The following is a 13345-nucleotide window of genomic DNA, read 5'->3' as shown; positions in this document are numbered from 1 at the left end:
AGGTTAGTAGAACCAAAGTCATCGTGATAGCGTGTAAGAGTAGTAAATTAAACGGAATAGGAGAAGGAGAAGAAAAAGGAGAAGGAGGAAGAGGGGGAGGAATTAATAGCGGCGGTTAAAGGGGTTAGTGATAATAGGCAGACGGACGGGCTAGTAGACGACTCTATCCGTAACAGAGCAGGGACTTAAAACGAGCCTTAATCGTAACGATGAAGAGCTTTAAAAAGAGGGCTTTAGAAGAGAGAGGCATAGTGCCTATAACTATTAGATAGACCGGAATAGAGCCGTTTCACTAGAGCGCCGGGCTTATAACTATCGCGACACTAATATTATACTAAGTGTGACTTATATTTATTACAGACTATAAAAGAGTACTAGTCTACGATATTAAATATATAGATAAAGGAGGGGTAAAAGCACTATAGTGTATCTATTAGAAGTACCGCCGTATTCGGAGCAGTATATAACGTGGTCCTTCGAATATAATCTATTGGGCTTTTCGGGGACCTTAGACACAAATGCCTGGCAAGGTCCGTGGGTTCGCCTAAAGGTCCCGGGGGACTTAGGAGGACCCTGGAGGACTCGGGAAGTCCTTAGGGGACTCAGGAAGTCTCTGGGTTATAAGAGGTTGCGTATATCGTACTATACCATATATATAGCTATATTATTTTCTGAGTATAGTACTAATAGATAGGTTAATACTATAGATAGCTTAGCGAATATAGCATATATTAGTCTTTACTTAGATACGACTCTTAATTATTATAGAGATAGTATATAGAAAATTCATAATAAGTCTAATAATTTAATTAACTCTATAAACTGAGCTAAACTTTGCTATATGATCTTCTCTTAATCCTCTAAATAACCTATATCTGCTTATACCTCTCAAGAACCTATTCTAATACTAGGTTAGTTTAGCCTTTATACTTAAAGGTATACTGCTCCTAATAACGCTCTTTACTAGCTTAACTATAAATATCTTATTAGTTATTATTATATTAGAGGTATAACTCAGAATATACACTGAGTTAGATATATAGTGGTAAAGGGCAATTATTGCGGCCGCCTTATATTCCCTTAATAAACTTTAAGAGGGGATATGTTTTTATCTTATAATTATTTTCCCCTCCTAAATCTAGGAAGGGGTATTACTTAGATAGCTATCCTATATAGTTAGGTGATAATAATATAATATATATATATAATTATAATATCCCCTATTAGTGAAAACTAGTAGCTATTATAGATAAAATATATAATACTATATATTTTATTATATTAATATTTTATCTTAGATACTTCCGTATTTCTATACAGGAGGGATATATAGTAGAAAAAGACTAGGGTTAAATTAGCGTTATAGCTATAATATACCTTATATACTTATTTTAACGTTCTTTAAAAAGCTTTAATAATCCGCGAACAGGGCCTAAGCAGAAGTCTTATACAAAGGCCGGTGGAATCCTTTACTATCTTACGATGATAGTCATGACATAGCAACCTCACTCACTAGATGGGTCGCCCCATCGATTACGCCTACCACTATTGTAGTACCCCGAGCGCCTAGAATCACCGTCGCGAGGTTTATCTGGACAAGTGGAGTGTGCCTCGGCCGCCTTGCCAGAATGGACCCCTGTCATCGAAACCGGGAAGATACCGATCACTGCCTGAATGTCCACGAGTGCCACGCCTTGGGAAGACACGGTGAGGCGGAGGGCCTCGGTCCGGGGGGACGCCACCTGGCTGCTGTCGTTGCCGATTTGCTCCGCGGTGAGGAGGACGGATTCCAATAAAGACCTCCTTGCCACGATCTACGAAAATGGCATCCGACTCAAAGGTGTATCTGTTAATTTCATCCTCAGCTCCCAGGTCACGATCGCTGTCTCGCGTGTAATGTGACCGCATGCACATCACACGTCGACTGGCGAGATCGTCAGATATGGCCTGATAAGAAATTCGAGGGCCGCTACGGGTCGTACGAATGGGGCCAGCGGGCCCAGCCCTTCGTGTCTCGTTTCCACGGCTTTCCCTTTGGTTCCGCGGTCCGACGGGAGGACAGCTCAAGAGCTCTCCTGCGCCACCGCGAGGTCCTAATGGGATTATGTTTGCGTTGCTACTTGGAAAACCAGACGGAACAACCGAGTGTGGTTCGGGACGTATTGGTCCTGGATTGGTAATGGATGGAGGAGCTGTTCCGGAATCGAGGACGGCTATAACGTTTCCGTCCTCATCCTTGTTGTACCTGATCTCCCATCTGGGCGCGGGGCCGCTGCGTAGGCCTCTATGTCGTTCATTCTTCTCCTCATCAATCCAGCCGCTGACTTTCTCGGGCGGAATAAAGTCCACCCATAAAGGCTTGCGGTTGCTCTCATGAGGCCATATTACACCATGTAAACCAGCTCGAGCCCGTGCCGCGTTTGAGCTGTCGAAGAAAACGACAAAAGCATGACTGCGTATCTGGTCCAGATAGAATCGTTCAATGAGCTTCTCGCCGACACCTTGGTTCGGAGGCGTTGCAAGGCGCTTGATATGAAGCTCCACGGTTTCTGGTCGGAGTGGCCTCATGAAGTTCTTTATGTACAAGGCTCGAGTAGTTGGGTGCAAGGCTGAATCCACAGCTCGTTTATTGCCTTCGGCGTTGTTGTCCACAAAGCACGAGTCATTAGAGTTGGGTGCAGATTCGGAGGCATCGACATTGATCGCTGCCCGGTTCTGGTGGCTATCACAAGAAATATTCTCGGGTCCTTGCAGAGAGTCTCTGTGATGCGGAAGATCCATCTTGTCCTCAGCAACGTCGGGCTCCGTGGGCTCATGGAAGCCGGCTGCTTCCTTTGAAGGTACCTCAGAATCCTCGACCCGGGCACAGGGCTCGCTGGTCGTGGCATATATTGGGCTAGCGTCTTCAGGTTTGGCACGCTTTGGGTCCGGGGGAGGGCTTGTAGAACGTCGCTCCCGCTTTTGTATGTCAAACAGGACTTCAGAAGACTGTGAAGGTTCCGGGGTCGGTACGATAGCGGACTTTGCGCAATCACTCCCAATGGCCTGTGACTTGGTGCTGGCGGGAAGTCTAATTTCTAACCGAGCCTGGGTAGAATACAGGGAAGTGGTTGGTGCATTTGGTTCTGGCGAGGCATTGTTGGTGATTTTTGCTGGGGATTGAGGTCTTTCGACCAGCTGGGGACCGGTGGCATCAGGTTCATGATCTACAGAATAATCTTGCCCTTCATATCCACAGTCGGTGGTTTGACTGTTGTCGTCATGGAGCCGCTCGACGAGCTCTTGTTTCCGTCCCGAGCATTGAAGGCCGCGACTTTTCAACTCAGCGCGCAATTCCACCACCTTCAACTTACTCCAGTCAGTCATTGGAAGGAGAGGGACGTCGCGAACCTAGGGTAAAAGGTTTAATAGTGCCTTAACAAGAGCAGAACAGGGGAGATATCTGGTTAGAAATTCTCCAGCTCTCCGTAAAAAATAACTTGCTGTAGACGAGCATATGCCTCACGGTTCCAAGTTAAGAGGAAATGAGACGGATAATTCGCGTCGCGTTACCTTGAGCCCGTGGCTATGGGCTGCTATGAACGGAGCGGAACAACGAGGTTCCGGCTGTTAGAGGCCGAGTACCGGTCCTCGGCTTATCTTAGTGGGCTTAGACCTAAGAAAAGGAGTACCACTACAGTGAGTAAGCAAAAGTGGCGATTAGGCGACCCATATCCAAATATTATCACGAGAACCTTACTTTAACCCTTCGAATACAAATATAAATAACTTTACGAATACTACTTCTAAAATTTCGGAAAAATCAGACTTATAGAGGGGAGTGACCGTACAAGAGGAATATCTAGTTATATCTTTTCAATACTTTATATACCACGCCCTAGCCGCGATATAAGCCTTAACCCTTCGCGGCATCGACTTAATTAGAGCCTATAGAAGCTCCTCTTTAAAATCGTTCCATACCTCCTCCGCGACCCGGCAGAGTAATTCGTATAACGTTATCGTAGAGCCTATCCATACTAGACTAGGATTCCGTAAATAGATCCTCTCTTTTAGTATTTTCTATAGGTTTTTGATAGGATTAAGATTAGGCGAATACGGCGGCTAATCCACGATAGTAACCTTATTCTCTAGACCCCACGGCAGTAACTAATTTTAAACGAGGCGCGCCTTATATACGGCAGCGTTATCTTAAACGAATACACTACCCGGTTCGTATATCGTAGGAAGTGCTTCTTTAAGCGTGCGCTTAATAACGGCTACCGTAACGCCTTTACGCGGTGTATTAGGGTCGCCGTGAAGGGCGATTAATTCGGTGCGTTTATTATATAAAAAACCGGCCTAGAATATCTACGAATAGCGCGTAGGCTTATTACGAGGCTAGATAATATTATATTAAAGTCGCTTTCCTTATAAATTTATTAGTAAAGGTATAACGTATCGATAAAGTTAACTTATAGCACGGCAGAAAACCTATTTCTGCCTCTGCCCTTCTCCGCGCGCGACTATGGTTTTATCCGAAAAAATAACCTGTTTCCACTAGTCTAGGGGTTTAGAGGCGTGGCGTGGGCACCACTCTAAACGTATTTACGCGTGCCTTAGGGTCAGGGTCGGCCGGCGTAGCGCGCGGGAGTGCTAGAAGCCCTATAAACGAAGGTATCGTATAATAGTGTGTTTTAAGTAAGCAAGGCCTAGCTTAATCTTTAATTTAGTAGGTGATATAAAAGGGTTAATACCGATAATACGTAGGATACGTCTTTTTTTATACGTATTAAGGGCCTAGGGCCAGCCAGACCGTGGTTTTAATCGGGCTGATATTTATGATTTATAGCGGTACGCGATGCCAGAAACTAACCCCGGAGATATATTGAATTTAATCCCTACCTCCCTTTGGCTGAGCCCACTAAAATAGGCGTGCGTAATCAGGGTCCGTTTATAAGGCGAATGCTTAATACGCGGCGTAATTAGGGGCATTTTCTGATTTTTAACGAATTTTTAAAATTAAAGGGTTAATAGTGTTAAAGGAGGAAAACGCGCTGTAACGCATTAGTGGGGTATTTCTAATCGCCACTTTTACTTACCCACTGTATTTACAAGCGGCCTGTCTACTATTTACAAGCGTCCTAAACCTAATTAGGAAGGTTACGCGAGGCCGCGTAGTAGTCTGTATACGCCACGATCTTAGCTATAGATGTCCCGTATAGATATATTATAGGAAACACTACGGCGGCCGTATATTTTAATATCGAGCCCGTAAAAGTGGAGTTATAATCCTTAATACTCTCTTACCTATAAGTGATCTATCTTTTTACGGTAAAACAAGGCGTCGACGGGTTAAGGTATATACAGTTATACTATATCAATTCCAAGTTATCAGTTCTAGTATATCCTTCTAGGCTACCGGGTTTAGAAGATGCCTTTAACGCCTCCTCCTTAAGCGCTTTCTTCTATACCTAGGTTATAAATCAATAGAGCCTTAGATTAGATAGTACTTAAGGAGGCGCGCTTAAAGTGGAATTAGTATAATATAACTATATATACCTAGGCCCGCCGAGACCTCGATTTACCGCTAAAAGGTGGGCCGTGTGTAAGTAAGAGAATATGCTCCACCTTTACGGGCTCGATATTAAAATATACGGGCGCCATAGTGTTTCTATTAGGACACTAATATCGCACAAAGTGTGACTTATGTTTATTATAGACTATAAAAGAGTACTAGTCTACGATAGTAAATATACAGGCAAAAGAGGGGAAAAAGCACTATGATATATCTAATAGAAGTACCGCCGTATTCGGAGCAGTGTGTGACGTGGCTCTGCGAATATACCTAACAGGCTTATCGGGGCATTTAGGCATACATGCCTGACATACCCCCCCAGAGCCGCAGGATTGATCCTGATGGTTCTGATCGAATTAAAGCTTAAAAACAACATAAAAAAAATCTAGGGTTCTTAAGCCTAGATATTAATCTAAAGGTTAACGGCTTATTAAATAGCTCGTGCCTTATAATCCTAAAACAGTAGTTAAATTAACCCTAAAAATAACGAGATAATTATTATATAATTATAGTTAATCTAACGATCGTGTTAATCGCGACGATCGTAGTCTAATCCAAACCACCGTTAAGTCGATAGTAATCGGTTTAAACCGCCGTTAAGGCGGTAGTAATCGATCCGTTTAAACTAAGCCGGCAGGGCTTTTTTCTATTCTAAGTATCTTAACGAATATAGCATGCTTTTACGGCGGTAACGCCTTTATTATCCTATCGCTGACTATCTTATTAGTGGCGATCTAAATAATCACGATCTCCTGGCGTTATACGATCTGCTAGATCTATAGGGCCTATATATCGATATGCTTTAATTTCGACGTTACCTATAGGCGAGGGCTTTCTAGTAGCTAATAGGTCTGGTTATTATCGTAGTAGGTAGTGATAGGGTTAACCTTAAAGCTTAATATTAGGTCCTGTATTAATCGTAGCATTGCGATATACTACTAGGCGGCGGCACTTAGAGCCACGAGCTCTGCTTTTATACTAGATATAATAACGCTTATTTACCTATTCGCCTTCTAGTCGATAAGCCCTTTAAAAAGTATAGTTATATATCCCTAGGAGCTATACCGAGTCTTATAATCGTCTCTAAAGGCGGCGTTACTTATATAAAAGAGGGCGTATTTAGCTAGGTTTTTATCGGAATCCCGTAGCCTAAAGGATAGGCAGAGGGACCTTATTAAGTCGAGGTATTTAAGGTACCTGTTAGCGGCCTCGTGATACTAACTGGATAGATTAGTGGCGAATTCGGCTAGTCTAGAAGCAGCCTTCGCGATACCCGGCCTTATTTAATAGGCTGTGTAATTGATTAATCCGACCTTTTATAGATCTAGGTGGATAGAGTCCTCTAACGCTTGCTGTTAACCGTTTAGTTTTAACGTATCGGGAAAGGCGAGCGGCGTGGTGACCCTTCGGCTATTCACGATATTTAACGCCTTTATCTTCTTAGTAATATAGTTATTAAGTGATAACTATAGCCTTCGGCGTTAACGATCCCTTATAACCCCAATACTAAGGAACCACTTAATAGGACCTAAATCCCGGATCTGGAAGCGCTTCTATAGCTGCTTAATTAGGTGTTTAGCGGCGTTAATATACTCTATGTGATATAGTAGAACAATATCGTTAACGTAGAAGAATATAAGCAGCTTATTACTTCGGAAGACGTAATCGTCCTCCTTTAACTATATAAGTCTATACTTACCTTAAATAAAAGAGAGCTCCTAGTGCTATAGCTTAGGCGATCGGCGTAGCCTATATAGGGCCCGGCGTAGCCGGTTAATCCTATGGTTCGAAGGGCGTAGGAGGCTTAAAAACGGCTCTAATCCGGCCTTATTAGTAATATATACTACGGCTTATAAGATATTCTATCCTGGCGGGTCTTTAAAATAGACCTCTTTATTAAGCCGGGCGTTCGTGAATGCATTAACGGCATCAAGTTGGCGGGTCTCTAGATCGAAGTGGGCAGTGATAGCTATAAGCGTTTTGAAGGTCCTGCCGGCCAGGGTGGAGGCGTAGGCGTTAAGGTGATTTTAAGGCTGTTAATCACCACGAACGCAGAGGCGTGCCTTGAATTTAGTGACGTAGCCAGATAGATTAACCTTATATTTAAATACCTATATCAGATCTAAAGGGCGGCTTAGAACGGTAGTGTGTTATTTTATTGCTTTAAACGTGCCTATCTTAATAAGAGTCTGTACCTCTTTAGAGGCGGTTATACCCTATTACGTCCTATATAGAGACCTTATTATCTGGCTCTAATTAGATAGCTCTTCGGGTATATCGCGGCGTAGCAGCGGCTTCTTCGGTATATCGAACCAGTTAAGATAAAGGAAGGCAGAGTCGGCGTATCGTTACGGTGGCCGGCGGTTATATTACGGCCGAGAGGAGGCTGCCGGCGTAGTAGTAGCTGGAGATAGGGTACCCGCCGTGGATAAGGAGAGACTAGTATCCGACGCTAGATAGTCCGAAGATAAAGGGCTAGCTGGCGTTAAAGAGCTAGCCGGTGGAGGTAGCTATTAAGTAGCTGCCGTAGGAGTGGTTATAGTGGAAGGGCCGGGGGCTGCTGTTACGGTAGCCGTGGCAGTGGCCGTTATTTTATCCTCTAGAACTAACTAATCAGGGGATAATAAACCTATGGCCGTAGTGGTACCGGTAGAGGCGCCGGCGGTAGGCGTAATAGTATTATTAGAGTTGTCGGAATCGGAAGAATCTTTATCCGAGTTATTATCGTTATTAGAGTTATCAGAGTTATTATTAGAGGTAGCGGCGGTTACTGCTAATATTATAGGAGCTGGAGGCAGTAACTGGCTTATAGCTATAGCTGGAATAGCTGCTGTAGGCGTTAATTAATGTGAAGCTGGAGGCGTTGTTATAGGAGAGGAAAAAGAAGAAGAAGAGGGCGTTGTTTTAGGAGAGGTTTTAGAAGAGGTTTTGGAGGTAATTATCGCAGTAATTATAGCCGGCGTTATAGTAGAGCCCTAAGCCGTGGCTGCTATAATAGAAGGAGTAACCCGGGTAGCTACTATAGCTGCCGTTTTAGGCGGCTACGATCGCTATGGTGACTTATCCACCCCCCTAGAACTAGGCGAGGGAGTCGAATTTTCTATTACTTTAATAGCTGCTGCTTTAACCTCTTCTTGTTTAACTTATTTAACTGCTTTAACTGCTTTAATAGCTACAGCTCTTTTAATTGCTTTAAGCTGATCCGGTCTTCTAATATCTTACAATGACTTTATCATCGTATTCTGCTATAACACTATGAATTGATCGTATACCGGCATTACTCTAACGGTCTCTAGGGCGTCTTTTTCGGTATTATTAGCGTTAGGCAGGTTAAGCTCTTTAAAAGGCTCTATTAGAATAGGTGGGTCCATATCACGATCCTTATACAGGATCTGTTTATTAAAGCTAATGTCTCTTATACGCAGGACCCTTCCGAGCTTTAGCACCTAAATCCGATATATCGTAACCGATTAGATAACTAATATAAGCCCTCTCCGCGAGCTTCTTATTGTTCCGGCGCCCACGTTAATAGTTAGTAGTTAAAGGATAAGCACGGTAACCGTACCTTTTTAGGTAACCGATTAGAGGGGTACTAGTAATACGTTTAATACCTATCTTATTATTTTTATTTATTTATTTATTCTTACTCTATTATCGCTTAGCTAATACTAGGCTAGCCTTCTAAGCAACAGTCCCTCTTAGATTTTAGAAGGGGGGAAAACCTCTTCGGATAAAAACCCCTCCCCTCTTATAGTAATAAAATTCGTTCCACGTACGCGGCCGCCGCGAAGATACTATACGGCCGCTATATTTAACACTATTCGTATTACGAAGCCACTAGTATAAGCTCCACACTCCTTTATCCTAGTCCCTATTATTCTCTTATTTATTACTAAGATAGACCCTTAGTAATTAATTCTATTCTAAGCTAGTAACCCTATCTATAGGATTTAACGTATCCTGGACCCACGTTTAAGCTTTTTATATTATCTATAAACGGCCTTATACATAGTATAACGTATAGTTCGTAGCTCCTATGTTTTATATAGGTCCTGCCGGGATATTTTTATATGCTCCGGAGCGCGGTACTATCTCTATATGCGTAACGGGCGACTAATCCGTTACGGCCCTATTAACGGTAAGGCCTACCTGCCCTAGTTTAGCGACATAGGGCGTATCGGCCTTAGCGGCAAAGCTGCCGGCGCCTATTATCGACTAGCTACGAGCCGGGCAGAGTAAGGCTATCAGGCCCCCCCTATTTAACCCTTATCTTGCTTATTAAGGCAGATAAGGGCTACCCGAAAACAGGGCTGGGTAACGTAAAAAGAAAAACTTTTTACGCGCGCCCCTAGCCGGATTCGAACCGACCTAACTGCCTTATAGTTATATACCAGGGCACTACCAGTACCCTATAGGGGCTACCTATCTTATTAACCTAATTATCTATATAACCCTTTAGCGACTTTTAGCTAGGGTCCCGGCGTGGAATCAGATTATATAGATATATCGCGGCGGCTATAATCTCCGGCTATATATCCTACTAGAAGCCGGAGGCGATAGCAAGGGCCCGGGCTATAGCGTATATAATAGCCCCGTAGTATTCGGCTCCGGCATTCTATATAGCCGTATTAGGTAACGACCTCTCGATCAGGATCCCTTTAGTATACGCCTAGTTATTAAGATTGCTTTATAGGGCTCGTTTATTATCTAGGCGTATTACTATAATAGAGTAGTGATACTACTATACCGTTCATAGCTTAAAGAAGGTCACCGATAGAAAGGCTGACTTAAGGTCCTTTAGGAAGTCCCCTACTATAAAGTGGGTATAGGGGTAGTGGTATAGTATTAGCTTAGTAAGCCTATTAAAGGACTCGTCGTTAGAGAAGATATCGATATCTATACGCTGTTAAGGGCGTGTGGGCTGGTAGTTAGGCGTTCTTCGTAATACTGGCCTTCGGGCCTTACTACCGGAGCAGCCCTCGTACTCTATTATAAGGGGAAAATTATCCCCTCCAGACACGGTGCCGCCTATGCAGGTAGTCGTGATATATTTAAGGGCTTCGGCGCTTGCGTAGCCTAGCCGCTTATGCTATAAACGAGCATCGGCGACGCTTATAATCGGCGCTCTCGAGCTATTGAAAAAGCTCTGTTGTTAAGCCGTTGGTTAGAGGGTAAACTAACCTTCCACGTTTTTTAAAGGCAGGGTAATAGTCCTACCTTTTTCCTTGATTTCTAATGTCTATCTACCGGTAACGAGCGATTCTTTTAGAAGCAGGCGGAGGGCTAATATAAGGGTTATAGGATATCCCTTAATATACGCTATATCCTTTAAAATCAGCGTATAAGGCTGACGATCCCGATCTTTAACTTATAGCCTTATGGTTCCGAATCCGGTAACCGGATCCGACTCTTATTTACTGGTATCGAACGTTACGAGCTTTTCCGCGGGCCGATAGTCTTCTAGAAGGTGGCGCTTATTAGTGATATGCCTTATAGTGCCGGAATTAACTAATAGCTTATTTTTAAAGGGTCTATCTGCGTCTCCGGTTAATAAAAAGCTGTATATACCGTACGATCCGGTTCTATTATCCGAATCCGAGTCCGAAGAACCGGCGCTCCCGGTGGCTATAAAATTAGATAACTCCTTAGAAGGGTCTTTCGAGGGTGACTTCAATTAACCCTTATTTCTCTTACTTTCGGCGTCCTTTTTAAGGTTACTCTAGAACCTCTTTCGGTGTTTATTATCCTAGCTAGCGATAATCTGGTTATAGTATTCTTCTGTCTCCTTAGATAACTTAAAGGTCTTCCCTTATGGGGCCAGGTTAACGTTCGGGCAGGTCTAAATTAGCTTATAGTAGCTTCGGGTCTTCCGGGCTATACGGTAATCGTAGATAAATTCCCTTTTGGTACCCTGACCCTATTAACGATTCTTTTAGCGATCCAGTTACTGACTTTCTTTATCTTTTCCTAGGAACGTGGCTATATAAAACGATAATAATCCCGGCTTCCGATCTAAACGTAGAGGGTGCCTATAACGCAACCAGGTAGTATATTCGTTAATAACGGTCTCGATATCCGGCAGTTTAGCCTCGTCTTCTTCCGTTAATATTATGGAAAACCGGGCCTCCGACTATTCCGGGGAAATCGATCCGATCGCGTTAAAAAATCCGTTAAGTTAATCTATCTTCGAATCGATCGCGCGAACCTAATACGTCTTTACCTCTTTATATAACTTATGAAAATCGTTAAGCCAGCGTTAATAAGGCATCTTCCTAATAGATTATATATAATCGTCCTAACAGCGCTTAATAAGTGACCTCTAGGCGGTGTTAGTAGGCTTAAGGCGTGCCTTTAGAATTCGCAGGATCTTTTTCGGGTTATCTTTACCGGCAAAGGACTCCGCGAGGCTCTGGTCTATAATGGTAGTGATATAATCTAGTACCGCCTTTGCCGCGGCCTTTTCCTGCTTATATTCGTTATAGGCATAGAGCCATAGCTTATATCGTTAATCCTAATTACTATCTTTGCTTTCGGGGGGAGGGTTAACCTTTTGGAGGCGTTACGGGCGTTTATTATCGTTACGATCCGGGTCTACGAGCTTCGTAACCTTATTAGAGAGGGCGACTTTTATTATACGCAGATACTACTAGTGCTAGTCCTTGGAGGAGGTTAGTATAACCGAGGTTATCGTGATAGCGTGGACGAGAAGGAGAAGGAGGAGGAGGAATAGATAGAGGCGGTTAAAGGGGTTAGTGATAATGGGTAGGCGGACGGGCTGGTGGACGACTCTATCCATAACAGAGCGGGACTTAAAGAGAGAGGCTCTATCGTAACGATTAAGGGCTTTAAAAAGAGGGCTTTAAAAGAGAGAGGCATAGTGCCTAGAACTATTAGATCGACCGGAATAGAGGCGTTTACTAGAGCGCCGGGCTTATAACTATTACGACACTAATATCGTACAAAGTGTGACTTGTGTTTATTATAGACTATAAAAGAGTACTAGTCTACGATATTAAATATATAGGTAAAAGAGGGGAAAAAGCACTATAATATATCTAATAGAAGTACCGCTGTATTCGGAGCAGTGTGTGACGTGGCTCTGCGAATATACCTAACAGGCTTATCGGGGCATTTAGGCATAAATGCCTGACAGTTTCCCTATATTATATTATATTATAATAAGGTTTTCTCTCCCGAGCTTATCACGAAGAGTACCACTATTTGCAAGCGGCCTGTCTACTATTTGTAAGCGTCTTAAGCCTATTTAGAAAGGTTATACGAGCCTGCGTAGTAGTTTGTATACGCTATAATCTTGGCTATAGATGTCCTGTACCAGTATATATCACGATGAAATTTTTATAGTATTAAGTTTTAAGTAAGTCTGAGTAAGACTTAAGATTCCTAAATTAAGTTAAATTTACTAGTAAAATAGTATATTTCTGAATCGACTATCTTATTAAAGCCTATCCTAAACTTAATCGCTGTTTATCGTAAAATAATTATTCGACTAAGGCCACTGATTACGCTATGTTACCTATGCCTATAGTATAACCTAAAACTCACTTTTAGCCGCCTATTAATATAACGGCGGTATATTTATATATACCTGGAATACCTCCTATTAAGTAGACTAATATACCTACTAAGACTCTGGCCACTATATTTAGCTAGGCGCCTGCCTATAAAGTATATAGCGATACCTACTAGTAAGTGCTAAAACTATCTTAGCCCTAAGCTTAGTAAATAATACGCGAGTAGTCTTTATAGTAGTAATAGTAATGGCCTATACCG

The 13345-nt window shown here is 42.8% G+C and overlaps 1 protein-coding gene and 1 pseudogene across 2 annotated transcripts; both read right to left on the bottom strand.

The window, feature by feature from the left end:
* Nucleotides 1-1356: 1356 nt before the first annotated feature.
* On the bottom strand, nt 1357-3493 carry ACRALDRAFT_2053973 (uncharacterized protein). Its single transcript, XM_071021690.1, has one exon. The coding sequence runs from the start codon at nt 3364-3366 to the stop codon at nt 1588-1590; it is 1779 nt and encodes a 592-aa protein (XP_070874232.1). The 5' UTR covers nt 3367-3493; the 3' UTR covers nt 1357-1587.
* A 6404-nt stretch (nt 3494-9897) lies between these two features.
* Nucleotides 9898-9973, bottom strand: ACRALDRAFT_t186 (annotated as a pseudogene). The gene has a single exon. The product of its transcript is annotated as a tRNA-OTHER (tRNA).
* Between the last annotated feature and the right edge of the window lie 3372 nt (nt 9974-13345).

The sequence above is a fragment of the Sodiomyces alcalophilus genome (genome assembly GCF_042370955.1).
Source record: "Sodiomyces alcalophilus JCM 7366 unplaced genomic scaffold ACRALscaffold_5, whole genome shotgun sequence".
NCBI lineage: Eukaryota > Fungi > Ascomycota > Sordariomycetes > Glomerellales > Plectosphaerellaceae > Sodiomyces > Sodiomyces alcalophilus.
The sequence above is the reverse complement of the archived record's forward strand: the minus strand, read 5'-3'. Positions and strand labels throughout refer to the sequence as shown.